General features: G+C 53.9%; 1 protein-coding gene across 1 annotated transcript; it reads left to right on the top strand.

The window, feature by feature from the left end:
- Positions 1–481: 481 nt before the first annotated feature.
- Positions 482–26,959, top strand: ADGRD2 (adhesion G protein-coupled receptor D2). The gene is given in 26 exon segments (XM_060153683.1): positions 482–517; positions 856–919; positions 1,286–1,498; positions 1,816–2,363; positions 2,365–2,458; positions 2,863–2,961; positions 3,326–3,388; positions 3,391–3,410; positions 3,582–3,596; positions 3,599–3,865; positions 5,034–5,145; positions 5,878–6,012; positions 6,493–6,616; positions 7,036–7,141; positions 7,754–7,761; positions 14,833–14,873; positions 16,039–16,151; positions 17,374–17,467; positions 17,671–17,780; positions 18,064–18,217; positions 18,950–19,074; positions 19,159–19,273; positions 20,100–20,220; positions 24,488–24,532; positions 25,524–25,537; positions 26,709–26,959. Coding segments are annotated over 26 exon segments (3,087 nt in total).

The following is a 26,959-nucleotide window of genomic DNA, read 5'->3' as shown; positions in this document are numbered from 1 at the left end:
AGAGAGCTCAGCAGAGGCCTGACAGAGCAGAACCTTGAATGCCAGACTGAGAAGCCCAAAGGACATGAGGAAGCCTACAGGGCCTGGAGCTCGCTCTCCCTCCCTCCCCTTGCACCCCAGGAGACCCTGCACTTTGTTTCCACCACTCTCTGGCCCGTGGACAGCTGCTGCCCTCCTCCCCACCCCCAACCCCCTGTCAGCTCACCAGGGCTACAGTGTTTCCCATCTGCGGTCTTGGAAGAGGCTCCTGGAGACCATCCCTTTGTGCAGTAAATGTCATCCCCACTGGGTGGGCCATCCCATCCTGGGCTTCCAGCCCAGTGGGGTCTGGGAGCCAAACAAGGGGCGAGATGACAGAGCGGGTAGCATAGCAAGGCAGGCAGGACAGTGAGCTGCTTTCCTGTGCTTTTTTCCTTCCCCAGTTCACATTGGCCACGCCTGTGATTCCTGCTGTTCCTCGCCTGCCCCTGCTGGATCCAGAATGGCCCTCTGGTGCTACTGCCTCCTTGCCCTCCTGGTACCTGAACTTCTGGGAGGCAGAGGGGTGTAGGGGAGGAGGCCAAGGGGACTCAAAGCTGCTAGGGTTCCAAGTGGCCACCTCACATCATGAGGTAACTGCAAAGGTCACACAAGCTAAACCCCTGACATAGAAATGAAAACATCCACCGGATGCTAGGAAACAGGCTCAGGGCAATGAAGTGACCTGCCCAAGATCACCCTCTGGGTGAACCCAGGTCTGACTGCAGGGCCTGCAGCCTCCATTGCACCCCACTGGAGCACACAGTAGGCATTCAATAACTGTACATATGGGCGCGGGGACCTGACTCAGACCCCACCTCTCTTCTTCTCTCTCAGATAAGGAGTCTCTCTGGGACCCCTTCCAACTCCCCAGGTGAATCAAGGAACCCTTGGGTCACAGGTTGGTATGAGGGATGCCACCGAGAGGCTCTGCCTGCCCCCAGTTCAGCCAGCCCGTGGCCCATGTGCTACACCGGCCTCGAATGCAGAGGAAGGGAGGAGGCGCCATTTAGTTCAGCACCCCTATAACAGGCCCTGGGCTGAAAGCATCACTCATGTCCATCTCATTCCTGCCACTATACAGATGACAAAACAGGCTCAGCAAGGGGACAAAACTTGCTAGGTCATAGAGCATAGCTAGGGTTCAGTCCCATCCAGCCCCAAATGACTCCAAGCTCAGTGTCCTTGGCCCTGCCTATCCTACTCACCCTGCAAGGGTCAGATGCCCACACACTTCTCCCACATTGACCCTCCTCTCGCCCTGCAGCTCCAGTGGCCCCTGGAGAGGTAGTGGAGACTGCAGATGAGGTATGCAAGTTCCCAGGGCAGCGGCTGAGCTGGTGGCAGCCCCAAGAGTCCTGTGAGCAGCGGTTTGGCCACGTAGTACTGCAGCACCCAGATGCGGTCCTCGCTCCACAGCTGCCTGACCCCATCTGGGTGGGCAAAAGAGAGGCCCCTCTGCAAAGACCCCCGCAGAGGCGTGAGTGTGGGCCGGGGCCTGGGAAGTGGGGGCTGGGGGGAGGGGGCTTTGGTGACCTAGAGATGGCAGCCCACCGTGACAGTTCTTGTGGATTGAGCCCAGAGGAAGTCCACATCGCATCTCAGGTTCCCTTGTCCTGGACTGAAAGTAGGGGGTTGACTCCTGGGCACGGGCACTGGAGCCCCATTTCTTCCTTCCAGAAGGAGGGAGGAACCAGAAGCCCAGAAGGGGCCCTACAGCTGCGCCAAAGGGCCGTCAGAAGCAGGACGGTGTGCGCAGCTGGGGAAACTGAGGTCGAGGCCCGTGTGTCCCCGGAGGCGCGCGCACCGCGGCCTCACTAACGTTCAGCGAGAGGACCGCGGGCCAGGCGGCGTGGCTCCGGACGCCTCTGCCGGCGCTCGGGGCGCTGACAGCGTGCGTGCACGTACAGTGGAACGCCGCTTCATCCGACGCGGCCGCACTCTTCTCCCTGGCTGTACCCGCGCTGGCCAACGCGCTGCAGCTGCGCGCCTTCGCCGAGCCGGGCGGCGCCGTGCACGCGGCGCTCGCGATGCGCGAGCACCACGCGCCTTTCCGCGCTGCCTTTCGCGGGGATGGCCGCTGGTACCACGTGTGCGCCACGTGGGAGCAGCTCGGCGGGCGCTGGGCGCTGTTCGCCGACGGGCGGCGACGCGCTGGGGCGCGGGGCCTGGGCGCGAGCCACCCACTGCCACCTGGCGGCATCCTCGTTCTGGGCCAGGACCAGGATTCTCTGGGCAGCGGCTTCTAGGCGCGTGACGCCTTCAGCGGCAACCTCACCGACTTCCATTTGTGGGACCGGGCGCTGAGCCCCGCGCAGCTGCACCGGGCACGGGCCTGCGTGCCGTACCCCTGGCGGCCTCCTCTTCCGCTGGGATCTGGGCGCCCCGGACGCCACACCCTCGCTGCTACCGCCGGTGCGGGTGCAGCTTCTCTGTCTGGGTACGGCCCGCCCAGCCTCCTGTTTGTCAGGCCCCGCCCACCTTTTGGCTCCACCCCCAACCTCCTGGCTCCCATCCGCTTCCCTTCCGACTGGGGGACCCAGCCCACCTCTTGCCCACCGGGCCACGCCCACCTCTGGCCACGCCCTCTCCAGGCCTCCAGTACCTCGGGCGTCCGCCCAGTCCTAGCAGCCTGAATGGGCTCGCCCCCTGGCGACCTTGCTCCTCCCAGTGTTGGCTGCAGCACTGCTCTCCCAGGTTCCCACGTCGCCCCCTAACTCCGGGACCGCGCGTCCTGGCGCCCCCTCAAGTGTGCAGGCGCCTTCAAGGCCCGAACGGGCTGTGGGTCACAGGGACCCATGGGAAGCCAGGATGCGGCCCTGACATCTCTCCCACCCTGGCCAGTGCCCTCAGAGTAATGCCCTACGTAGGACCCTGGACCCCGCACCGAGGGCTTTTTGTTTTGCCTGCAGCCTCTGCCTTTCCTCTACTGCTACCGGACAGGTGCGCCCTGTCCGGCTGTGCCTTGGGCTCTGCTGAAGGGGACGCTGGGTATGGACCAGTGTAGGCTGAGGGGGAGCAGTTGGCAGCCTGGGAATTCAGAATCTTCTCAGAGTTTCAGGGGCCTCCACGGAGTCTAGACCACAGACAATGGGGCCATACGGAACTGGGGGTGAATCCCAGCTGTGTGGGAGTCACCTCGAGCAGGCGATTTTGCCGTTCTTTGCTTGTTTCCCCATCCAGGACACCTAAGGCTCCAGACACACAGCCGTCAGTGTGCGGCTTCTTCCCCGAGCGGCACAGGGGGAGGGGGCACCTCTGCGGAGGATGTTGCCCAGGGCTCAGTCTGGCATCCACTCCTTTGCAGAGACCTACCAGCAGCTGCAGGACGCCCAGTCATGGTCTGGCCAGGATGTTATCAGCCAAGTCAATCCTTGGCCAATGCCATTGTGGTGATCCCCGTTCCAGGAAGCTGGAGAGTCTGGGGGCACTGTGGGTGGCATCCCTGCACCTCAGTGTCCTCACCTGTAAAGGGGACACCCACCTAATGTGTGTGCAGGAATTAAGGTTGCAGGAGGTCCCCTTGAGACAGACCAGCAGTCAGCAGCTCTTCTGCTCCACAGCTCCTCCCTGACCCTCTCTCTCTGAAGCCCACGGAGACCTGTCCCTGGCCGAGGCCTCCAGCTTCCTGGGAATCCTGGAGAGAGTCCTGACAAAGGAGACAGCTCCACTGGGGCCAGCTGCGCTGCTGGCTGTCATGCACTTCCTGAAAAGTGTGGCAGCCCTTGGGACATGGGAGCCAGAGCCCATGACTCGGCCCTGGGAGCAGCTGGGCCAGGCCGTCGTGTCTGGGGCCAGCCTGGTCCTGGAGGAGCAGCTGGCTGGTGTGTGGCTGTCAGTCAGCGAGGTGAGGCTGGCAGGGCTCGGTAGGGCAGGGGCCTGGGCTCTGGTTCCTACCTTGCCACCGACTGTGTAGCCACGGGCGAGTCAGCACCCATCTCTGAGCTCCATCTCTCCATCAGGAGAAGCCCTTCTTCTGTCTGTTTTGTAAGTTGAACTTCCACATACAACTGCTCTTGAACAACTTCTGCAGTTAAAAATTAAGAGCCACTAGTCAATAAGGGCCTCCCATATCCAACAGTCCACTGACCACCTTAAGCAGGAGGTCCTCTCTGCTGAGTGTTCAGCCATGGAGAACAGAAGAGACAGATGGTGAGGGTGTTGGAAATCTCATCGTGGCAGAAGTGGCTGCAGGCCTGGGAGTCATCAGCCTAGAGAGGGAGAAAATGAGGGGTCATGAACATTGCCTGAAAAGCTCTGGGGCTTAAGAGGCAGACATGGTCCCCCTGTGACTTCAGGCCAGAATTCAAAACTGGGCTTGGGGGTGGGGTGGGGATGGCACAACACAGGAGGCTGGTTCAGTGGAATGTTCGCCTGTCCAGGTGATGCTCCCCATCCTAGGGGATGTGTAAGCCCACGTTTTACTGGGGATCTGAGACACCGTGACAGACTGGGGAAAACTGGCCTCTGAACCTCAGTTTTCTCCCCTGGAAAATGGGGATGATCATACCTGCCTTGCTTAGGCAATGGAGAGGAGTAGGCGTCTATCAGGTCACTTGCCCACCACAGAGGAGGTGTCCCATTAGTGCATGTTCCCCCTCCCTGTTCTGTCCTCACCCCGCATGGTTTCCTTTTTGGAACCTAAAACTTGAGCACCTGTTAGAGATCTAACAGCCAGACCAAAGAAGCAGGAGGCACGGCCCTGCCTTCAGAGTGTACCCTGGTTGGCAAGCAACCTGCCAGCAGGCAGAGAGCACTGTGAGGCCTTCAGCTTGACTAGAGGAGGACGTGGCTTAGGAGAGCATTGGAGAAGCCAGAGAAGGCTCATCAGGCAGGGCCTCAGGTGTCAGTCTGAGGAGCCAGGACTTGATCCTGGAGGCCCTGCAGAGCCACTGAGGGTCTGGAGCCTGCAGGCCACCTCACAGATCATTGAGATCCTGTTAACCGCAGTGGTCAGGGCAGGCAGCTGTGGGGCGCGGCGTCTGAGAGAGGGCTGAGTTGCGGCCTCCTCCCAGGTGGTGGGCGGACCCAAGGCCCTGGTGTTGAGCGAGCAGCGCCTGGCGCCCCTGCTGAGCACCATGCTCACCTCTGAGCGGCCCCGAACGCACATCCAGCACCACCATGCCGGTGAGCCTGACCACCACCCGTCCCACACATCTGGCCTCCGGGTGGGGCCTGGGCTCACACATCCTCCTCAGCCCTGGTCACTGGGAGTTCTCGGACTCCCACAGATACCCCATTCTCTTTCCTGCCTTTGCCCATGCTGTGCCCTCGATCCAGAACACTCTTCCTCTCTTGGTCTCCTAGCAAACTCGCATACATCCTTCAGAACCCTGCTTGAGCACCAGCTCTGCCAGGAAGGCTCCCCAGTTCTAGCTCTCTCCCGATAGTTCCTCTCTCCTCTGTTACCCCGGTGTTTTGAACATATCTTTTATCGCCTTTATGGTAATTACATAATAGCACCTGAAGTTCTCTGAGTGCCAGGGCTATTTCTGAGTCATTTCTGCATCTCAGGTTCAGACCCAAGGGCACACTCAGTGAGTGTTTGTAGATTGAGTGGGGTAGCACTTACAGTGGAACTTCAGGCAAAACTTGGGTCCTTCAGGTGCCCAGTGGCTTCTGGCAGTTCATTAATATTCATGTCCCATCCCCCCAGAGACTCCCCCTTCTCAGTGACCCCCTCTCCCTGACTTGGAGAAGTCAGACTTACCTAGGGTAAGTTGCTGAACCTCTCTGTGCAGGAATGGTGGCCTCCTAGGTGTGTGGCAGGGAGAGGGGAAGCAGACCCTGCCAGCACGGCCAGCCCAGCAGAAAGACCTCCCTCTTGAGGCCCAGCCCCTGAGCCCCATTTGCTCCCAGGCCTGGAGTTGCGGAGCCTACGCTTGAGGGAGACCAGCACGGAGGGCCAAGTGTTCACGACGCCTGGTGGGCATCCAGAGGGGCCTGGCCACATCCTCATCCCTGCTGCTGAAGTGAGGCGGCTCCTCAGGAAAGGCGGGTGAGGGAGAGGGGTGGTGGGGTCCTGTTGGGGTCTGGGTCAAACCTCAGCCCTCACAGCTGCTAGCTCTGCTATTTTGAGTAAGTCACCTCACCTTTCAGAACTGCCTCCTCATCTGTAAAACTGTATTACTAGTACTCGCCTCGGGTTGTTAAAAGCTTAAAGCGCCTACCACATGGTAGGTGTTCACTTAGTCCCCTCCCCTCAACCACACGTTTTCCCTCGGTGCCACCCAGGGCTGGAGGATTAGGATAAGGGGCAAAGGGCTTTGCAGCCGGCAGCTTAAGCACATCGACTATGGCTGGTTGAAATTCTGACTCTGCCACTTATTAGCTGTGTGATCTTCTGGAAGTCATTTAACCTCTATGAGACTCAGTTTCCCTATGTGTGAGGTGGGCAGAGCGTTTCCCTCAGGACCAACCTGTGGTGCTCGCTCAGTCACTGGGCGGGTCTTAGGCCCCCTTCTATTCATCCAGGCCTCTCTGGAGTCACCATGATCCACAGCTGGTTCAGCTCAAGTGTCTTCCAGTACACCCTGGGGGCCCCTGGCCGAGAGCCCCAGGCCCCTGACACCTCTGAAGAGGCAAGCAGAATGCAGAGGTGAGTGGGTCCCACCCAGCAGGCAGCTGAGGGCCTGGATCCCCTCACCAGGGAAGGCTAGGCCTCCATCCCCTCCCAGAGCCCCCATTCTGTTAGGCATATCTGCCCTTGGCAGCCCAGGGCCAAACCTGCTCCCCCCTGACACACGCAAATTTCTGGGCCTGCCAAAGATGGGCTGGTGGGAACATGGCTCAGCTCCTGCCTGGGGTCCTGGCTTCAGTGCTGACTCTCAGGGAGGGAACAGGGCTTACTCAAATTACCAGAAAGAATGGAACCCAGCTGTCCTAATTCCCAGCACAGGACTTTTCCACAGAGGGTATCATCTGTTCTGCAGGGGCCTGGGTGACATGACCCCAGACATGTATGACCTCTCCCCCACAGATACCTGGTGCCCTTAAAAGCTCCCTTTCTCCCCACAGGTTCCTAAGCACCCAGGTGGGGTCAGCAATCATCTCATCTGAGGTGTGGGATGAAACCGGGGAGCCCAACACGGCTGTGACCTTTCACCTGCAACACTGGGCGCAGGTACTGGGCGATGCTTCTGGGAAACAGCCACCTGGTACAGTTATCCTGGTTTGGTGCCCCCTGCTACATCCCAGTATTTGTTCACTGGACAACCAAGGTCTAAAATGTTCAAGAAAAATACTCATCCACAAGCCATCGCATTGTCCTCGAGAGAGGGAGAAGGGCAGTAGTGCATTGCACACTTACTTTATGGCGGGTGCCTTAAATAAGCAGCATTCATTTAATCTTCCAACGGCCCATTCCACAAAAGTGAGCTTGGAAGAGGTGCTGTGCCTGGCACCAGCTTATAAGTGGCAGAGCTGGGATTTCATTATAGGTCTGCATGACTTGAAAAACTGGTGGTTCCCATCAGATAATACAGGGAGATATGAGAGACCTGCACTGCAGTATGCTTCATAAGCATAAAAATAACCTAAATGTCCATCAATAGGGGATTACTTAGCCTTATAGAGCTATAAAATGGAATATCAGCTGAGATTATGTAAAGAATGAGGTATTTTTCTGTAAATTGACAAGAAAAGATCACCAAGATATGTCATTTAATTCATTATATGTAATACACAAATTCCTTCTCGCTTTTGAAGCTTTAGAGCATTTCAGAGAAAGCTAAAGTCTCCTTTGCTCAAAACCACCAATCCCGGACACACACACACCCCCCACAGCTTATATCTTTTGTATATCATCTCAAGACTTCTTAAAAATCAATTTCATTAAGGTATATAAATCTACATAGACTAAAACACGCATTTTAAGTGTATACCTTGACGAGTTTTGACCAGTGTGTATACTCATGTATCACTGCCCCAATCAAGGTATAGAACTTTTCCACCTTCCCAAAAGGCTTCTTCGTGCCCCTTCCCCGTCAGCCTTCCCCACTCTGACCCAGGAAATCACTGCTCTGTTTTCTGTGACTCTAGATAGTCTGCCTTTCCTAAAGCTTCGTATAAATGGAACCATACAGTGTGTGCCATGGTCTGGCTTCTTTTGCTCAGGTGGTATTTTTGAGTATCATCTACGTTGTTGCCTGTTTCAGTAATTCACTCATTAGTGCTGTGTAAAATTCCGCTATATGGATAGACCATAATTTGTTTTTCCTTTTACTTGTTTTTTTATTAATTTATTTTATTTTATTTTATTTATTTATTTATTGGCTACATTCGGTCTTTGTTGCTGCTCGCGAGAGTTCCCTAGTTGTGGCGAGCAGGGGCTACTCTTCCTTGCATTGTGCGGGCTTCTCATTGTGTTGGCTTCTCTTGTTGTGGAGCACGGGCTCTAGGTGCGCAGGCTTCAGTAGCTGTGGTGCACAGGCTCAGTAGTTGTGGCTCACGGTCTCTAGAGCTCAGGCACAGGCTTAGTGGGTCTGCGGCATGTGGGATCTTCCCTGACCAGGGCTCCAACCCATGTCCCCTGCATTGGCAGGTGGATTCTTAACCACTGCGACACCAGGGAAGACCCTCCATTTACTTGTTGATGGAGATTTGAGTTGTCTCCAGTTTGAGCTGCTATGAATAGATCCACTATGAACACTCATATACAGCATTTTTGTGGACATATGATTTCTTTCTACTGGGTGAATACCTAAAAGGGGACTTTCTGGGTTGTATGATAAATATATGTATACATTAACTTCCTAAGAGACTGTCCAACTGTTTTCCAGAGTCGTGTACTATCTTACATTCCCACTAGCAGTGTGTGAGCATTACAGTGTTCCATACCTTTGCTAACATCCTTAACTGCCTTTTTAATATTGTTCATTATAATGGTTGTGTACTGATGTCTCATTGTGGTTCTAAGTTGCAATTCCTTCAAGACCAATGATTTTGAGCATCGTTTTCTACACTTATTGCACATTCATATATCTTCCTTTGTTAAATATAAGTTCAAATCTTTTCCCCAATTTTCATTTTTTTAATTAAATAAATTTCAAGATGAGCCACTGGTTTTTTTTTAATAGGAAATGCTCTTTATTATTTTTTTCCCAAAATTTTGCATTAGTCTGCTGTTTGCTTTTCTGATTACTGACATTTCTGCACATAAGCCATATAGATCCTCTCTTTTTAAATTTTATCTTTGTACTCCCTCACTCTTTTTCTCCCTGCCCCTGCCACACCACCACTGGCAACCACCAATCTGTTCTCTGCATTTATGAGCTTGATTTTTTTTTTTTAGAGTCCCCATATAAGTGAGATCATACAGTATTTTTCTTTCTCTGACTTATTTCACTTAGCATAATGCCATTGAGCTCCATCCACGTTGTTGCAAATGGCAAGATTTCATTCTTTTTATGGCTGAGTAACATTCCGTTATTATACACCACAATTTCTTTATCCATTCATTCATCAGTGGACACTTAGGTTGCTTCCATATCTTTGCTATTGTAAATAGCCATGAACATCGGGGTGCATATATCTCTTCTGAGTTAGTATTTTCATTTTCTTTGGATAGATACCTAGAAGTGGAATTGCTGGATCGTATTTTTAATTTTTATTCTATTTTTAATTTTTGGAGGAACCTCCATACTGTTTTCCATAGCGGCTGCACCAACTTACATTCCTACCAACAGTGTATGAGGGTCCCCATTTCTCCACATCCTCTCCAACACTTGTTATTTCTTGTCTTTTTGATAATAACCATCCTAACAGGTGTGAGGTAATATCTCATTGTGGTTTTGATTTGCATTTCTCTGATGTTTAGTGATGCTGAGCATCTTTTCATGTACCGGTTGGCCATTTGTGTGTCTTCTTTGGAGAAATGCCTATTCAGATCTTCTGCCCATTTTTTAATCAGATGGTTTGGGTTTTTTGTTTTGTTTGTTTGTTTGTTTCTACTATGTCAAGGAGCTTACCACCTATATTTTCTTCTAAAATTTTTATGGTTTCAGACCTTAAGTTCAAATCTTTAGTCCATATTGAGTTAATTTTTGTTTATGGTGTAAGATGGTAGTCAAGTTTCATTCTTTTGCCTGCAGCTGTCCAGTTTTCCCAACATCATTTATCGAAGAGAATGTTCTTTCCCCGTTGTATGTTCTTGCCTCCTTTGCCATAAATTAATTGACCATATATGCATAGGTTTATTTCTGGGCTCTCTATTCTGTTCCATTGATCTATGTGTATGTTTTTAATGCCAATACCATACCGTTTTAACTTCTATAGCTTTGTAATATAGTTTGAAATCAGTAAGCATGATGCCTCCTGCTTTGTTCTTCCCCAATTTTTAAATTATTTGTCTTATCATTGAATTGTAAGAATTCTTTATATATTTTGAATACAAGTCCTTTGTCAGCTATACGTTTTGTGAATAATATCTTCTAGTCTCTGGATTGTTTTTCACTTTCTTGACAGTGTCTTTGGAAAATAAGTTTTGAATGTGATCAAGTCTGGTTTATCAGTTTTTATCCTGCATGGTTTACGCTTTTTGCATCCTATCTAGGAAATCTTGCTTATCCCAAGGTCACAAAGATATTCTCAGAGAAGTTTATCATTTTAACCTTTACATTTATGTCTATGATTTATGTCAATTCATTTATGTGTATTATGTTGGGTAGGGGTTGAAGTTCATTATTTTTCCGTATAGACATCCCATTCCAATATATTTGTTGAAAAGATTATTCTTTCTCCCATTGAATTATCAACTTTGTTGAAAATCAATTGTCCATATATGTGTAAGTCTGTTTCTGGGCTCTCTATTCTGTTCAGAGATCTATACACTAACCCGATAGTGTTGTGATTAATGTATCTGTATGGTAAGCCTTGAAATCAGGTTGTGTAAGTCCTCCAACATTGTTCTTCCTTTTCAAAGTTGCTTTGGCTAGCCTAGGGTGTTCACATTGCCATATAAATTCTAGAATCAGCTTGTTAATGTCTATGGAAACACCTACTGGGATTTTGATTGGGATTGCATTAAATCTCTCAAATTGAAATAAGATGATGAACTGGCATCTTAACAATGAATCTTCCAATCCTTAATCAAGGTATATCCCTCTGTTTATTTAGGTTTTCTTAAATTTCTCTCAGCAGTGATATACAGTTGTCAGGGTACAGGTCTTGAAGGTATTTTGTTAGATATACCCTTTTCTGTAAATGGTATTATTTTCTTAATTCAATTTTAAATTGTTCATTGCAAGTATATAGTAATACAATTGATTTTTATATAATGAGATTGTGTCCTGCAGCCTTGTTAGACTCAGTATTTCTGGTAGCTCTCTTATAGAGTTCTTAGGATCTTCTACATCCCTGATCATGTTGTCTGCAAATGAAGACAGTTTTGTTTTCTCCTTTCCAATCCATGTCTTTTTTTTTTTTTTTTTTCCGATTTTCCTTCCTTGGTGCAGTGGCTAGGACCTCTAGTTCAGCATTAAATAGGAGTGATGAGACCAAATAGTTTTGTCTTGTTCCTAACTTTAGGGGGGAGAGTATTCAGTCTTGAACCATTAAATGTGATGCTAGCTGTGGGCTTTTTGTAGATGCCCCTTGTCAGATTAAGTTCTCTTTTCTTCCTGCTTTGCTGAGAATTTTTATCATGAATAGCTATTGAATTTTGCCAAATGTTTCTTCCACATTGATAGGATCATATGGTTTTCTCTTTTATTCTGTTAATATAGTAAATTGCATTGACTGATTTTCAAATGTCAAACCAGCCTTGGATTCCTGGGATAAACCCCACTTGGTTATGGTGTATTATCCTTTGTATATATTGCTGGATTCAATTTGCTAATATTTGTTAAAGATTTTTGTGTTTATATTCTTGAATATGTAATATGTTCTGTAGTTTTCTTATACTGTCTTCCTCTGGTTTTGGTGTCAGGTTAATCCTAATCTCATAAAATGTGTTGGGAGTTCTCTCCTCCTCTGTTTCCTAAGAGAGTTTTGCAGAATTGGTATTATTCCTTCCTTAAATGCTTGATAGGCCAGTGAAGACCAGTGAAGTCTTCCGGTCCTGGTGTTTTCTTTGTGGGAAGTTTTTAAAGTATGAGTTATTTCTTAAGCTGATATAGGATTGTTTGGGGTGCTTTATTTCTTCTTGAGATGGTTTTAGTAATTTGTGCCCTTTAAGGAAATTGTTCCTTTCATCTAGGTTGTTCAATTCTAGCAGGAAGTTGTTCATAATAGTCACTTATTATCCTTTTCACATGTGTAGGATTTATAATGATGTTTGCCTTTTTGTTCTTGATCAGTTTAGCTAGAAGTTTACCAATTTTGTTTATATTTTCAAACAACTAACTTCTGAGATTGTATTTAGATATTAATTATATGAATTAAAATACATTAAAATGAAAAATAAATAAAAGTAAGGGATTGCTCATTGTGGCAAATTTGGAAAATGTAGAAAAGGATAAAGAAGACAAATCCTATTACCCAGAGATAGCTGCCCTAAACTTTTCCATGTATTTCCCTTCAGCCTTTTTCTAGGTACATAATACTATATATATATATTTTTTTTTTTTCCCTTTTGCAAAATCAAATCCCTTGCGCTTTCAGCTGAGCCATGTAAACATTTGTGTTTTTCATTTTCCCCACAGGTGTTTTCTGCATTGTCTCTGTCACAGATGTCCCTTTGCCATCCTGTCCTTTCTCACCTGCTGCTTGATCCTAGCAATGCGTAGGCCTTGACTGCGGCCAAGTCCAGAATCGCCCACCCCCTTCCCAGGGGATGGTCCAAAATGAACTTGACCCCTTCCCCTCCATGCATCCAGAGTATCTGCAGAGTTTTTTCTATTACAATTAACCCTGCCTAACCCTGTGAAAATCCTCACTTATAATATGTTTTGATTCTGGTGACTGTCTCCTGGGGATACATGGCCAGGTATGGAACTACTGGACACCAACAGTGTTGTGGCTTTTGAGTGTATAAGCTGCACTGATATTTCAGTTTGTACCACTTGAAAATGTGACCAGTGGTATAACAATCGTCCATTTTAAAAGCAAACAGCAGGTTTTCTTTGTGTTCCAGCACCTAACATAGTACCTGAGACCCAGGAAAAATATTATTAGTGAATGAATACATGTGGTAATAATTCAGCCAACCCAAGGAATAATATGTTCTCTGGAGGCAACGTCACTGAGTGTGGAAGGAGCATGGAGTCGACCAAGTCACAACCCAGTCTAAGCTCTCTGCTGTGTGACCTTGAACAGATTAATTCCCCTCTCTGAGGCTCACCTTCCTCATCTGAAATTACATAAATTTATACCTGTCCCCTAGGTTGCTATGAATATCAACAACAATAAAGGACATGAAAGTACTTTGCAAAACACAAAGTATCATATTCTAGTGAGGTGATGTTGCTGTTACCCTCCCCAGTCGGGACAAATAGCCCAAGTCCTGAGCTCAGGCTGCCTCCCTGCTTGGTCTGGGACAGGTACCACCTGCCACCTGATGTCTTCTTTCTGCTTGATGACATAAAGTCCATAGTGTTGTCATTGTTCATTACAAAAGAACTAACATGTTCATTATAACACATTCAAACTGAGACCTAACTATTGTTAAGTTGGCTGTGTGTCTGATTCCACACCTTTTGTGCATGTGTTTTCACAATTACATAGAACCTTATTTTTTTTTTAACCATAAATGGGCTCCTACTATGCAGAATGTCAGGCAGCTTTTTCCTGTACTGAAAAACATATGGCGATGCTGGAGAGGGTGTGGAGAAAAGGGAACCCTCTTGCACTGTTGGTGGGAATGTAAACTGATACAGCCACTATGGAGAACAGTATGGAGGTTCCTTAAAAAACTAAAAATAGAACTACCATACGACCCAGCAATCCCACTACTGGACATATACCCTGAGAAAACCATAATTCAAAAAGAGTCATGTACCATAATGTTCATTGCAGCTCTATTTACAGTAGCCAGGACATGGAAGCAACCTAAGTGTCCATCGACAGATGAATGGATAAAGAAGATGTGGCACATATATACAATGGAATACTACTCAGCCATAAAAAGAAAAGAAACTGAGTTATTTGTAGTGAGGTGGATGGACCTAGAGTCTGTCATACAGAGTGAAGTAAGTCAGAAAGAGAAAAACATATACTGTATGCTAACACATATATATGGAATCTAATAACAACAACAAAATGGTTCTGAAGAACCTAGGGGCAAGACAGGAGTAAACACACAGACATAGAGAATGGACTTGAGGACACGGGGAGGGGGAAGGGTAAGCTGGGACGAAGTGAGAGAGTGGCATGGACATATATACACTACCAAATGTAAAATAGACAGCTAGTGGGAAGGAGCCGCATAGTACAGGGAGATCAGCTCGGTGCTTTGTGACCACCTAGAGGGGTGGGGTAGGGAGGGTGGGAGGGAGACGCAAGAGGGAGGAGATATGGGGATATATGTATACGTATAGCTGATTCACTTTGTTATACAACAGAAGCTAACACACCATTGTAAAGCAATTATACTCCAATAAAGATGTTAAAAAAAAAGATATATATATATATATATGGCGAGCTCTTTCCCCAACAGCAGATAGAGACCTGTGTGTTCTTACTAGGCAGAGCATCTTGAAGGGAAGACTCACAGTGGTTTGTTAGCTTGTTAGCTTGTTCCTAGGATTTCGATATTAACCATAATGCCAACCTGAAACTCTACTCACATCACCTTCCTTCTGCCGCCCTGCCGGCATTCTTCTCCAGTCCCTGCACCCACGACCCATGCTGGGCAACCCCCTGGTCCCTCAAACGCAGGAGGCCTCCACATCCCCCTGCATCGTCTGGCCTCTCTCCTTGCCCACATGTGCTCACACACCTGCCCTGTCCCTGTTGGCTGCCCTTAGGCCTTCCCTCCGAAGCTGGTGGAGCCTGTCTGTGCTTTCTGGAACTTCAGCATCGGGTGAGTTTCCAAGCTCTTTCTTTATTATTTTTCTTAATTTTTAAATAATTATTTTTAGCTGTGTCGGGTCTTAGTTGAGGCATGCGGGATCGTTGTTGTGGTGTGTGGGCTTCTCTCTAGTTGTGGCGTGCGGGTTTTCTCTTCTCTAGTTGTGGTGCTCAGGCTCCAGAGGGCGTGGGCTCTGTAGTTTGCGGCACATGGGCTCTCTAGCCGAGGCACACAAGCTCAGTAGTTGTGGCACACGGGCTTAGTTGCCCCGCAGTATGTGGGATCTTAGTTCCCTGACTGGGGATCAAACCTGCGTCCCCTGTGTTGTAAGGCTGATTCTCTACCACTGGACCACCAAGGAAGTCCCCCAAGTTCTTTAAATAAGGCACTTGGAAAAAAAAAGACATCCAGGGACTTACCTGGTGGTCCAGAGGTTAAGAGCTGTGCTTCCACTGCAGGGAGCCAGGTTCCATCCCTGGTTGGGGAACTAAGATCCGCATACCCTGAAGTATGGCCCAAAAAATAAAAATTAAAAATTTTTAAAATTAAAAAAAAACGTCCGTTCTACTTGAGGATGAGACAGGACTCAAGCATGTTTTTGGCCTCCATTCACCAACTTCCTTGCAGGGGTGGTTCCAAGCCCCACTCAACTGGGGACAAGCTGGGGCAGGAGAGCCTGTTACCCAGAAGGTAGTGAGCTCCCTATCATAGTAGGTATGCAAGCCTACTCTGTGGGGTACCTAGGAAGAGACTCATCTGTGGAATGGGTATTAGAGTTGATGAGGGAATGAACATCAATCACTGTTGCTTAGTAATTAACGCAGTTAATCAATGGTGATCATTGGTATCAACCCCATCCTCCTACCATTCCTGAGAAAAGTACATTTTACAGATGAAAAACTGAGACCCAGGGAGGGGCAGTGACTTGGCCAAGGTCACATAGCTGGTTAGAGGCAGGGCACTGAGGGACCCCAGGCTTTGGGGAGAGGCTTTCCCCTGCTTGCCACCTGTCCCCCAGCCCCATGTCCAGCCCATCTCAAGAGCCCTCTGTTCACTATTCACCCCAAGCCCAGACTCAGGGGGCTCCTGGGCCACCACTGGCTGCTCCGTGACCGCTCTGTACCAGGACTCAACCGCCTGCTTCTGCAACCACAGCGCCGTCCTGTTGCAGGTGTACGATGTCCAGGTGAGTACTGGGGAGGGAGCAGGGGGGCAGGGGAAGGTGATGTCAGAACCAAGTTTTAAAGGATGCACTGGAATTGAACAGAAAGGCATTCCAAGCAGAGGCCCATCTGAGCAAAGGCAAGGAGGCTAGAAATGGCAGACGAGTTACGTTCTAGAACTGCAACGTGTCTGGGGCTTCCAGTGCGATGCCCGGGGTCAGGGGATGGCAGTGAACAAGGTAGGCATGGGTCAGATGGCACAGGCCTGGAAGGCCAGGCCCACGCGCTTGGATCGTGGTCCTGTTGCAGAGGGCAGATGTGGAAGAGTGTGAAGCAGGCGTTAGATTTACATGAGGGAGGCCGCTGGTGCGGGGAGTGAGGCTGAGGTGGGGGCCAGGGGGGAAAAGCAGTTCGGGGGCTGCGGGCCTGGCCTAGGAGAGGGGAGGGGCCCTGGGCCAGGGAGCAGTGGGGAGATGTGGAAGACTGGCTGAGGAGGAGGGGTGACCTGGGCCACCGGGAGATGAGGGACTCGTCTCAGGAGGCACAGGTGGGCGATGGGTTTGCAGGTCTGCGGGGTCTGTGCTCCGGTGCTCAGGGCAGGAGGGGTCTCAGCTGGCCCCAAGAGCCAGTAGGTAAAGCCATGGCCAAGGTGAGGTTAGAAGTAAAATGAGTCGCGACTAAAGACAGGCCCCTGAGAGGCATTAGCATTTACAGCCTTGGGGGAAGCCAAATTCCAGGAGGCTGCCAAGCAAGGTGGGCTCGTTGGACCAGAAGGGGACTCAGGTTGAGTGAGACGGTGTCTGAGCCCAGGAATGCTGGGGTCACTTGGCCTGTTCAGGAGCACGCTTGAAAAACATGCTACCGAATGCATTTTTCCTGTAAAAACAGAGCGTGGACATCGGACACATCGTGAGTAATCCGTGCCAGCTCCCTGTTCCCCCTCAGTGGGTGGTTGTCACATGCCACCCCTCCTCCCCATGGGCATGTCGGTGGTCACTTACAGTCTAGTGCTTCTCGGTATCTGAGGAGTCCGTGACAGCTGGGCCCCTCTCCAGCAGGAGAGAACATGCAAATGCTCATTATCAAGTTGCTGTGTGCAGGCCTGACCATCCCTGCTTCACGGCAGAGAAGGCAGTTGAGGAGCCTGGGAGCTGCCGGGGGGGGGTGGGGGGTGCGGGCGAGTGTCCCGCCGGGCCAGGGCGGTGGTGGGGCTGCTGTCATCCGGGGTCTCTGTGCCTCCCACAGAGGGGCCCCGACGGGGGGTCCCTGCTGAGGACGCTCTCGTCTGTGGGCTGCGGTGTGCCCTGTGCCCTCGCCACCACCTTCTTGCTCTTCCTGGCGGCCGCGTGAGGCAAGCTCACCACCTTGCCTGGCACCCTGGGCCCGCCCTGCCCCTCGTGGGCCTCCACGTCCCTCCTCAGGTGGGTGTCCATCCTCGGTCCTAGAAGCCCCTGTGGAGCCGCCCTTTCCTCCTTCACTGATCGGTTCACCGGGACGCAGGTGGGGAGGGGGGGAGGGTCCTTGCTAACCAACTCCTCTGCCTGTCCGGGGTCCCCCAGTCAGAACGAGCCACAGTCCACAAGAACCTCACCTTCTCCCTGGCTTCCGCCGAGGGCTTCCTCGTGGCCAACGAGTGGGCAAAGGCCAACAAGGTGGGCGGCCAGCGGGTGGGCTTGTGAGCTCAGGGGGGCCTGGGAAAGCACCTTCAGCCTTTCCTAGGTTGCCCCCCATATCTTCACTTGGCTCCATTTCCGGGGAGGAGTACGGCCTAGAGAGGAAAAACCCTGAATGTTGGAGCTGGGCCCAGGGCGCTGCCCCGAGACCCTACCCGCTCGTACTGCTTTGCGCTGGCAACGCCAGGCACGGACAGGGGACCCAGGGTGGACCGCACCCATGACCGGCCTCCGTGGGGACCCCCCTAACCCTCCCACACAGGTGGCGTGTGTGGCCGTCACAGCAGTGATGCACCTCCTCTCTTTGGTCGTTTTCTCCTGGATGTTGGCGGAAGGGCTGCCGCTGTGCAGCAAGGTGGTGGCTGTGCGCATGCGCCTGGGCCCCAGGAAGCCGCTCTGCTACGCCACAGGCTGGGGTGAGGCCCCTCTGCTCCCCACTCTTCCTCTGTTCCACTCCACCCTGCCTTGCGTGGCCTCTGTTATGTCCAACACTCACCGCCCAACACCCTCCTCCACCGGCACCCAGCGCCACCCAGTGGCCAGCGCCTGTGTCTGACACAAACTCAGCTCCGTCGACCTCCAACTCTACCCAGCTCCAATTCTTCTTTTTTTTTTTTTTTGCGGTACGCGGGCCTCTCACCGTTGTGGCCTCTCCCGTTGCGGAGCACAGGCTCTGGACGCGCAGGTTCAGCGGCCATGGCTCACGGGCCCAGCCGCTCCGCGGCATGTGGGATCTTCCCGGACCAGGGCACGAATCCATGTCCCCTGCATTGGCAGGCGGACTCTCAACCACTGCGCCACCAGGGAAGCCCCCAGCTCCAATTCTTAATCCTCCTCCACTTCAACTGCCTGAGCTCCCAGCCCCCGGCACTGCCTCCCTAATCTGAAGCCAGCTAACCCCACGCCAATCGCCAGTTTCCAACTCTGTTGATTCTCAGCCCTAAGGCCTCGACTCAATCTCAGCTCTTCCGCTCCCCAACTACTCGGGCTCCAGTGCCACCCAAAATATCAGGCCCACCCAACCCCACTCCCTGGATCTCCCAGTGCCGCCAGTACACCCACTACTATGGGACAGCTGGAGGATGCAGCTCTGGACGGGGGCTGGCTCCCGAGAGACACGGTCCTGAGGTCACCTCTTCTTCCCCTAGGCGTGCCTGTGGCCATGGTGGCCATCACCCTGGCCGTGTCCCCCCATGACTACGTGGCCACTGGGCACTGCCGGCTCAATGTGCACACAGATGCCATCTGGGCTTTTGTGGGGCCCGTGCTGGCCGTGAGCGGGGAGACCTGGGGCCCCTGCAGGGGAGGGACGTGTCAGGGAAGGGGGAGGGTGCCCCCACTGATACCAGATTTCCAGGCCAATACCTGCATCCTGGTCCGTGTGGTGATTGTCACCGTGTCCAGGGCCCGCCGCCGTGCCCGCACGCTGAGCCCGCAGCCCTGTGTGCAGCAGCAGATCCCGATCCAGATGTGGTGAGGCCCCAGACTGGGGGGGTCAAGAAGAAGTGGGGGGAGCCAGGTGTGGCCACGTGTGCTTATGAGTGCAAGGCTATAAATGAGCATATGTCTGCAGTGTGTCTGTGCTGCATGAGCACACATGCTCATGCGTGTGGGCGTGTGGAAGTCTGTGCCCATGCGTGTTACCTGTGCGGATGGTAATTGAGCCTGTGTGTATATGACGTGGGGTGTGGACACCAGCCACTGTCCTGGGGACTCACCTTCTGCAGAAAGCACTGATGGCCTGGTGGGGACAAGGTAGAAGAGACCCCCAAGTCAGGCAGTCCCTAGAAATTCAGGTTCAGGGTGAGAATCTAGGTCTCTACCCCTGCCAAGAATCCCCATCACTCTCCAGGACCGTATCCTGCTGGAGCGGGCACACCCCCCCCAGCCTTCCTCCTCACCACCACCCCTCTGCCAAGGGCAGGACAGCCCAAGCCAGTGGGGCCTGAAAAGCCAGGCAGCCCCAGGGGTCCCCTTCCAGACTCCATGCCCCCTGGACCCACTGTCCAGGCCTCAGCCCTCCCCCTGGACAGCTGCCACTCCCTTCCTTTGAGCCCCGCTTGGGACTGGGACCCTATCTCCCCAGTGCCACTACCCCTACTTCATGCCACTCTGGGTGTCTGAGAAGGGGCCACCAGGTCCAGCCGAAAGTTCCAGCTACACCTAAGTCCTGAGCCTCAGTCTCCAGTCTGCAGCCCCGACCCCTCTCCAGGCACCTTCCAAGGGCTGCCCTCCCCAGAACCCCGTGGGGAGCCCCCTGGCCCCCTGGCCTCCCTCAGTGCAGCCTGCTGTCCCGCGGGGCCACCGTGAAGCCAGTGTTGGTCCTGCTGCCCATCCTGAGCCTGACCTGGCTGGTCAGCATGCTGGTGCACCTCAGCCCAGCCTGGGCCTATGCCACCGTGGGCCTCAATTCCTTGCAGGTACCTCCGGGCCCAGGGCCCGTGTGGGACCAGGGCTCCACCATGCACTGGAGCCCAGAGGGTGTGGCTGGTTTGTCAGGGGGCTGGGGAGGGAGTGTCCTCTCTGTCATGGGAGTCACCAGCAGCCTCAGGGACACTGTCAAGGGGAGGGCGGGTGAGGGGGAGAGAGGAAACAAACCTCCAATCAAAGAGCAGTATCTCAGGGAGGATTTGGGGGCCCATTTGGCAGGTGAAGAATCTGAGGCCCAGAAAGGGGGTGGCTAAGATGCCTCGTGCCCTGACGCTCAAGGGCGCAGCAGAAGTTCCAGTCCCCAGGCTGTGCTAGAGCCACTTCCGGCCTCGGCAGGAAGCCGAGGACGGAGGTGCAGGACACCAGGGACCTCTCCCCTTGGGGTCTGTGGATGGCCTACTGTGGGGCAGCATGAGCTGCTCCATCGGTGAGGACAACGGTTCAGAAAAGGTTTTGGCTGGAAGGACATGACCCACGTAAATGAAGCAGTAACATGGGACCTCAGGAACCCCCCTGTGTGCCTTTCAGGTCCTGTGTCCTGGAGCCACAGAGATGGGTCAGACTAAGCCCTTGTCTTCAGGGGGTTTGCAGATCTATGGGGGACCCAGGTACAGACACAAACAGCCACAGCCCTGGGAGCTGAGTGCTGGGAGGGAGGTCAGTCCAAGGAGGGCCCAATCCGCCCCCGCCCTGCCCTGCCCCTCAGCCTCCCTTGTATCCCCCAGCACCTCTTCCTGTTGTCTGCACTCCCCACTCCCAGCTCTGCCGAGCCCAGGTCCCTCTCAGGGCTGAAAAGTGAGGTGTCCCACGGATTGACAAAGACAAGCTCGGGAAATCAAGTGCAAACTCTGTCCAGGGTCCCTGTGTCCCAGAGCTGGGCTTCCTGCTGATGGATGCCTACGTGCTCTGAGTCCTGACCAGGATCATATTTATATCTCTGAATAGGCCTTACAAACGGGGAAACTGAGATTCCATGGCCTCACAGGAGGAAGGAGCAGCGCTGGGGCCCAAGTTCAGAGTCTGTTCTCAGCCATCAGGATATTCAGCTTTGACCGCAGAGGGGCCTGGTTCCTGGAAGAGCTGCCGAGGCTGGGAGTGGGGGTGGGGAGCTGGGGTCAGGAGGGGCACCCTCATCCAGTCAGTTATTCATCCATCCCTGCGAGATGTTTTGAATGCCCACTAGAGGCCAGGCACTGTGCTAGGCGCCAGGGACACAGCAGCAAAGGAGGCTGCAAAATGCCCTGTTCTTGTGGAGGTGACATGAGTCGGGGAGGCAGACGATGCCCAAGACCAGGGAGTGAAGTGTTAAGGGAGGGATGAGGCAGGAAGAAGGGAGGGTGCAAAGGGGGTTGGTCTCCAGGGTCCTGGTCCATGTTGTCTTCTCCCCCTGGGCCCTGGGGACTCGCCACTCTCTGCCAGGCAGGCATGGGAATGGAGAGGGGAAAGGACAGGGGCTGTGGGAGGTGGGGGGTGCAGACTGCTCAGGGAGGATGGAGGTTGTGCCCAGAGAGGGGCCGGGAGAGTGAAGAAAAACTGGGGTTCCAACGCTCTTCCTAAAGAAGCACGGCTCCCAGAGACCTGGCGGGGCCTGAGCACCTGGAGGCAGAGATGGACACAGAGAAGCCCTTCCTCCAAGCCCTGCACTCCCAGAGCTCTGCGGGCTGGAATTCCAGCTCAGCCCACTTAGCAGAGGGACCCTACCCAGGTCTCTCCACCCTGCCTCAGAGTGGCGAGGGCACCAGCATCCTGTTGCTATGACAACTACTCCAGCTCCATCCCTGCCTGTGGCCCTCAGGTGGGCAGAGCTGCAGCCAGGGAGCCAGAGCCACCATCACCACGCTGTCTGCCTCCCTCTCAGGGCAGGTCCTTTCCTCTCCCGGTGTCTCATTACTTCGTCTCTGTCTCTGAGTTTTCCCTGGGATTCTTTCTCTGTCTTTCAGGCTCTGTCACAGGCTCCTGTCCCTGTCCCTACCTCCTCTGGTATGGACCCACCTGGCTCTACATCTCCCCTTCTGTTGGGCTCTGACCCGCTGTCTCTTGGTCCCTTACCCTGCTTCTCCCTCTCTCTGAGTGTCACCTCTCTTGCCCCCTCCCAACCAGCCTCAGAACTTCAGGTCTGGTAAAGGAGGGGAGAGGCTGCCTTATGGGGGAGTCAGAAGGCATGAGACCTGGGCCCACTCTGATGTTCCTGTGACTGTCTCAGGGCAGGTCCCCAAGTTAGGCTCAGAGCCGTGTTCTCTGGGTCCCTCCCGGCTGCTTCCCTCCCCAGGCCTGGCCTTTCCCTCTCCTCTCTCTTCCATCATACCTGCGGTCTCTCCATGTCTTTCTCTTCCTGCCCCACCTCCAGCCCCGTCCCTCTCTCACTCTGTCTTGGGCGTAAGCTGGGCAGGACCTGCCCAAGGTGACCAGGGAGCAGGCCTGGGGCTGGAGGGACTGAAATCTGCTCTGACTCATTCATTCACTCTTGGTGATTTGTCTCCGTCTGGCCCCTGTGCCAGGTTTTGTGGTGGAAGAGCAGAGCCTCACTTCTGCAACTAGCTGTAGCTCACACCTACCCTGCCTGAGAGTGTTGTTGGGAGGCCTGCACAAGTTGAGACAGGCCTCAGTTTCTACATCTATATAAAGGGGGGGATCATATTCTCCACCTCGTGGCACCGTTCTGGGGTTCCACTGGCAAGATATTTGCAAAGGGCAAAGCATAACACCTGGCACACATCAGGAGCGCCGTGAACCTGAGCACATTTGTGTCATTCGGTCATTCAGCACGTACTTCCCCGGCGCCTCCCGTGCTGGGCTGCATACTGGGGAAAGTGGTGGAACTCAAGATCGAGGAACCCACCCTTGGGGGTCTCAGCCTGAGGGACGGACAGACACCAAAACCACACAACCACAGCGGGCACGATTGAGGCTGAAAGGCTAAGGGGCAGTCGGGGCCGTATGGGGAGGCAGAATGGGCACTCCCTGGAGGCAGTGATTCTCAGCTAATACCTGAACGCTGTGTGGAGAGAGGGGGAAGAATGTTTTAAGTCAGGGGAGCACAGTGGGATCAGATGGAGGGAGACATGGGGTTGGGAGAGCTGGTGAGAAAGGGGACAGGAGGGAACATGGGGGCCAGACTGTGCAGGGTCCCTAGAGCTGTTGTGAGGAGCTCAGACTTCACCACAGGGGTACTAGGGAGCCTTGGAGGATGTTAGGCAGGAGCTGGTGTGGTTGGGTTGGAGTGCATCTGTTTGGGTGTGAGGAGTGAGTAAAAGGAGACAGGATGGGGGAGGCTGTGCAGGGGCTTTGGAGAGAGCAGAGGCTGGGTGTGGGGGGCTGGGAGGCCCAGAGTCTGTCTTAGGGGCAGAGTTGGGGCTGGTAGCAACCCAGTTGGTGCCTGGGAGCCAGGGGGAGTAGTCAGGCTCTGGGGCTCCAGCTCTCAGCCCTGGGAAACTAGAGGGCCTCAAGGAACCCCATGTCCCCTCACCTGTGTCCTCTTGGGGAGGAACTGTTACATTGTCCAGGGGGAACCTGAGGAAGTCCTAGGCTCCACATGCTACCCGCTGAGTCACACTTTTGCTCTGTCTCCTACCCTGGGCCCCAGGGTCCCTCTCCATCAAATGGGGAGAATGAATCCCCCCACCCCCAACCATGGAGCTGCTGTGAGGGTCAAGTGTCACCCCAAGTGTGCTGGTGGTTTGTGAGTGGCGAGGCCGTAGTGGTCCTCGCATGTGTGGGAAGGAGCCAGCTATGACTCAGCCACTGTGCTGAGTCCTTCACACACAGACGGAAGCAAGTCCTGGCCTCCTCCCCACTTTCCAGATGAAGAGACAGAGGCTCAGAGAGGCACGCAGCTAGAGATACAATCAGAATGCAACCAGGGTCTGCTGTCCCTGGACCTGATTTAGCCTTGGAGCTTCCGGAAGGTGTCGCCTCTCCCATTCCCCACCCTTGCAACATGGTGAGGGTGTGAGGATGGGGCAGGTCAGGGGGGTGGGGCTTGGAGGGATAGAGGGCAGAGAGGCTGCCTCTTGACCAGAGACTGAAGGCAGGGGGTCCAGCGGGGCAAGGCCCCTCCTGGTTCTCTCTGCCACAGAATGCCACAACTGCCTGCTCCCCATGGCGGACTGGGGGGCAGGGCAGGATTTGTGTTCATCCTCCTGTGTCTCTAAATGTCTCTGGAGGTGTGTCTGCTGCGGTGCCAGGCCAGACACTGGGGGAAAGGGGATGGGGCTCCCAGGTAGTGACATCCACCCTCACCCCGGGTCTGTCCCGGGGGGGCCATACATCTTCCTGGTCTATGCAGCCTACAACACGGGGAGGTAAGTCAGGGGATACTGGCTGCTGGAGGGTAGGATGTGGGTGGAGGCGGGCAGGGCTTACTTGCAGGGGGCTCTGCGACTGGCCTGTGGAGGTCAGGAGAAGGTCCCAGCCCTGACCCTGGCCCCATCCTCCAGGTCCAGAGCGTTCTGCAGAGGATGACTGAGAAGGCGGCAGCGGAAGCATTCACAGTGGGCAGGCCGGGGGTCCGTGGGGTGGGACGGTGGGAGGTCCCACCTACGGCCGGATCCCAGTGCTGACGCCCTTTCCTTTCAGGCTCGCTCCTGTCCCGCGGGCCCGGGGTTCCACCCTAGGCCCTCACGTCCCTGGGAGGTGGCCCGTGACAACCCAGTAGTCTTGGCTCCACCCTGAAGACACCTGGCTCTTAGAGGTAAGACCACACCACCCTCAAGTCCAAGTGCCACCTGTTGCATCGGTCTCCCCAGTGCTCGGGCTGAGCTAGGGGGCCACGGCAGATTCCATTAGCCCATCTTAAAGACAAGGAGACTGAGGCCTGGGGGATTCTGCAACTGCGGGACCAAGGGGATGGCTTAGAAAAGGCTCCTTTCCTCCCATGGCCACCACCAGGGAACAAGGGTCCCTGGTGCCCAGCCCAGAGGCAGAGCTTGCCCAGGGTCACTTTCCCTGGGTTTCCATGCAGAAGGGATGAGGTTCAGGGCCCTGAGATAGGGCACGGGTTGAATGACTTAAGAGTCAGGCCAGGAATTTAAATCCCAGCTCTTACTTCCCCTGCTGTGTGCCCTTGGGCAAGTTACTTTCCCTCTCTGGGCCCTAGTTTCTTCATCGCTAATCTATGAGGTAAACTTTTGAGTGGATTCTTAGGGTCTTTGATAATGAGGTTCCTGTCCAGGGTGGGGGGAGCAGAGAGAGAGCTTCCTACCTCAGCCTCCTATAAGTTCACCTGCTCGAGTGTTTTCCCCCTACTAGGGACGCACGGCCCCAGGATCCCCACAGCGTTCTCCTCCATTGCAGAACCCAAAAGACCGGTGAGGCTGGGACAGGGGTGGCAGGACTCTGCCAAGGGGCTAGCAAGTGTGACCGGCAGGGTCAGGGAAACCACAGGGACCAGGGCGGGCCTGGGGTGGGGCTTCCCCTGGGGATCCAGAGGGCCCGTCCCTCAGTTACCAGGCTGAAGGGGGCTGGGAGCGGCTGGCAGAACTTGAATGCCAAGGCCACTGGGGATAGAAGAGTCATCACCAGGGTAGCCGAGGGCCCCCAGAGCAAGGAGAGCAGGAGTCGGGCCCCCCCCCCCAACGACAGACCTCCTCTGTCCTCAGGCCATGCAGCTGACCACATTCAGGGCTTCAGGTGTAGCTCCCACCTCAGGGGGTTCCCCTTTTCCCTTTGGTGTCCCGACACCCCCTCAGCCCCACTGTACCGGAATGGAAGTGATTTGAGAAGCAACCACAGCCGACCTCCCACAATGTGAGGGGCTCTTCCCCTCACTCCGCTCCTTGCTGGTGCCCAAAAGTCCCCCTTAGCGCCCTGTGGGCTCTGTCAGTGATCATGCAGTGCTCTGGGGAGGGGCTCACTTAGGGAGTGAGTCTAGGACCCCTTCCCAGGCCGGCGCTGCCGGGCTCCAGGCCTGGTAGTCTGAGAGGCTTCCAAACCCGGTGAGGAGCAAGTACGTGATGGGGGGGCCTGTGGGGAGCAGGGCAGGGCCGGGACCACCTAGGCCCTGCTCAAGGAGAGCTCGGCCTGGCCTGAGGGGAGCCTCAGGGACCCTGGTCGCTGCCAGCCTCTCTGGGCCTGGGTTCCCACAGCCTTAAACCAGAGACAAGCCTATGAGGGGCGGGCTTAGCACTGCCCAGCCCTCCAAGCAGGGAATTCCTTCCCACCAGAGCAAGAGGCCTGCCTATGGAGCTCTGACCGGGGGCTGAGCTCTGTGCTGCTAAACCCGGGCATCTGCTGACTCCTTTCATGTGGTGACCTGGGGAAAGAGGGGTGCTGTCGCCCTCCCACTGTGCAGATGAGGAAGCTGAGGCATAGAGAGGAGCCCTGACCAGCCAGGGTCAGTGGCAGAGCTGGGGTCAGGGCCCCCACCCGCACAGATGAGGAAACTGAGGCACAGCAGTAGTCACGTGGGGGTAAGCGTAGGCACATTTGAACCCAGGTCTGTATGACCCCAGACCCCCAGCTGGCCTCCACCCCTGGCAGGTGTCCCAGTCCTTCTGAGTCTCAGCTTCCCCTTCTGCAAAATGGGCTGGAGGCGGTCCCTGCAGGCCTGCCTGGAGGGCGCAGGCGCCCTGCAGGCGGTGGGCGTTCCGAAGGGGCCGAGAGGCACCCCCCACCCCCCCCACATCGGCTTCCAGCCCCCCACCCCGCCCCCGCAGGCGCAGCGTCTGTGGGAACAAGAGAGCCGCAGCGGTGCCTCTGCACTCAAGCGACAGCGCCTTTGTCTCTGCTGA

Source organism: Lagenorhynchus albirostris, chromosome 7 (assembly GCF_949774975.1).
Source record: "Lagenorhynchus albirostris chromosome 7, mLagAlb1.1, whole genome shotgun sequence".
In the NCBI taxonomy this organism is placed as follows: Eukaryota; Metazoa; Chordata; class Mammalia; order Artiodactyla; family Delphinidae; genus Lagenorhynchus; species Lagenorhynchus albirostris.
The sequence above is the reverse complement of the archived record's forward strand: the minus strand, read 5'-3'. Positions and strand labels throughout refer to the sequence as shown.